We start from the raw sequence: 2,110 nt of genomic DNA, 5'->3' as shown, positions 1-2,110 counted from the left end.
TCGAGAAGTCAGTGATGGTCACTGGAACGCTGTTGTAGATACATCCAACAGTAAGAAAATGGATATTTTATTAGAACAAAATTAGCTTTTGAGTAACCCGTTTACTTGCAACAAAGGTTCATTTTAAAAACTTGCATTTAAATTGCCTTAAGATTTTATTAACCGGGATTTAATCCAAGTGTTACTCCTAGAAAAGCAATTATGTTAAGGAATTTTGAAAAATGAATTTCATGTTCACACTGAAGGTTTGATTTTTTACCCCTGCCCTCGTAAACGCATATTACCCATCAATGCATGTATCAAAATACTTTTAATTGTAGAATTAGTTTCCATTAACAATTACAAAGATAAAGAAAACCCAAATAGGATATTAAAATAAATTTTCCGTTTCCTTTTATTGTGTAATCCTGGCAGACCCAGACCTGGTGAAGTGACTTCCACTAAATTGTTTAACTCTTCATCTAATGGTAAGATCCTTGTACAAATACGGTGTTGTAAACTGTTCGAAGGTCAGTCTTGGTTTCCGTGTCTGTCCTGATATTAGTCCTCACCAAGGTAGAGGAGAAAGTTATCCTGCAAGGAAAATAAGAATTAAGGTCTACTTCCTACCGGAAACGCCAAGACTTAAATATTAGTATATAAGCCAAGTTAATTCAAATTTAACTTGGAAAAGTGAATATACGTACGCCTGCGTCGATGTTCTGGTGTAGGTCGACTGCATGATATTGTAGTAGCTGTGGGTGATGGTGTAATGTTCTACGGAAACATCTGTCACGGCCTTGAAGTTAGACACGGCGTCAGTGAAGGTCAAGGTAGTGGGCTTCGCCACCACCTTGGTTTGGATGGCTACGTCGTCGTCCACAGGTGTCTGCACAACCTATGGGCAAAGAATGAAGGTTTGTCAAGCCATTTACGAGGACGAGGAGTTTAAAGCCACTTTTTTAGCGACTCTAAAGTCAGACTAAGGACATCAATAAACAAATTAAGGAACACTTCCCAATACTAACCACTCGTGAAGGCACGGTCGAGGTTCTCATCGAGAAGTCGGTGATGGTCACTGGAACGCTGTTGTAGGCCGTGTCCGTGATTACGACGGAGCGGTCGATGGTGGTGGTTTGTGTGACCGTAATCGTTAGAGGCTGGACTGCAGGGGCCGCATACAGGTTACCCCCCGAGGGAGCCCCGCCTGAGCCACCCGGGCGGACATTTCCGGTATTTATCTGAATAAAAGTATTAGAGATTAAACATTTATATACAATAAAAGATACAATTGTTTCAATAATTGAGTATTTCATAACTTAAATACATACGGGAGAAGGTGAGGCGAGGACTAATGCGAAGGTCAGACACAAAGTCACCAGGAATTGGGTCATTGGGAACATCTGATAAATTATAAAACAATTAGAAAGACTCATTATAGAATATATAAAAAATATATAAACTATATAAACTATAACCAACTCCTCACAATTTACAGAAAACAATACCACTGCTCACATTGGCGGATTTTTACACTTTCTCCAACTGGTAGACAAGCCCACACTGACTGCTACACTTTCTTGAGTCCACTATGTAAACTCTGCTGTGCCTTTGGCGGGTAACTCCTACACGTATTTAAGTAAGGCAACAAGCCATCGGGCCATTACAAAGAAGACAACAGCTGTGAAGTGGTAGTATGTCGTATTTATTGGCAATTCAGGATTATCGATTGGGAAATGGTTTTGTTTTATTTATGATTACTATTCCTTTGACTCCGGGGTTATGCAAATGTATACGGTAGTTTTATATTATGATTATTGTTATTGTCATTTTTACATATGGACAGTTCCTCTAGTGTTTAGTCAACACGGGGACCAAAGTTAGCCGTCCTGTTTGCTTGTTTACGTTACCTATTGAATTTTCGGGAAATTATATTTATTTCGTTAATAACGTAATAATGATTATTATAATCAATATTACTATTATTATTATCATAATTTTTATCATTTATTATTATATCTTATTATCATCATTATTATAGTAGTTAGCTTAATGATTCTAAACAAAACAGTAATAGTAATAAAATTATGCTTATTTTTTCCCGAAAATTCAATGAATAGTGGTGTCAGGT

The 2,110-nt window shown here is 37.3% G+C and overlaps 1 protein-coding gene across 1 annotated transcript; it reads right to left on the bottom strand.

Moving 5' to 3' along the window:
• Nucleotides 1-380: 380 nt before the first annotated feature.
• LOC122253559 (uncharacterized) lies at nt 381-1,584 on the bottom strand. Its single transcript, XM_043016773.2, has 5 exons — nt 1,498-1,584; nt 1,311-1,382; nt 1,008-1,220; nt 687-877; nt 381-573 (listed from the first exon to the last, which is right to left on the bottom strand). Exons 2-5 carry the CDS (start codon nt 1,380-1,382, stop codon nt 462-464), a joined length of 588 nt encoding a protein of 195 aa, XP_042872707.1. The 5' UTR covers nt 1,498-1,584; the 3' UTR covers nt 381-461.
• Between the last annotated feature and the right edge of the window lie 526 nt (nt 1,585-2,110).

Source organism: Penaeus japonicus, unplaced genomic scaffold, assembly GCF_977035675.1.
Source record: "Penaeus japonicus unplaced genomic scaffold, GWHDUDI00000001_assembly GWHDUDI00000014, whole genome shotgun sequence".
In the NCBI taxonomy this organism is placed as follows: Eukaryota; Metazoa; Arthropoda; class Malacostraca; order Decapoda; family Penaeidae; genus Penaeus; species Penaeus japonicus.
Note: the sequence above shows the minus strand (reverse complement) of the source record. Positions and strands in the feature narration are given on the sequence as shown.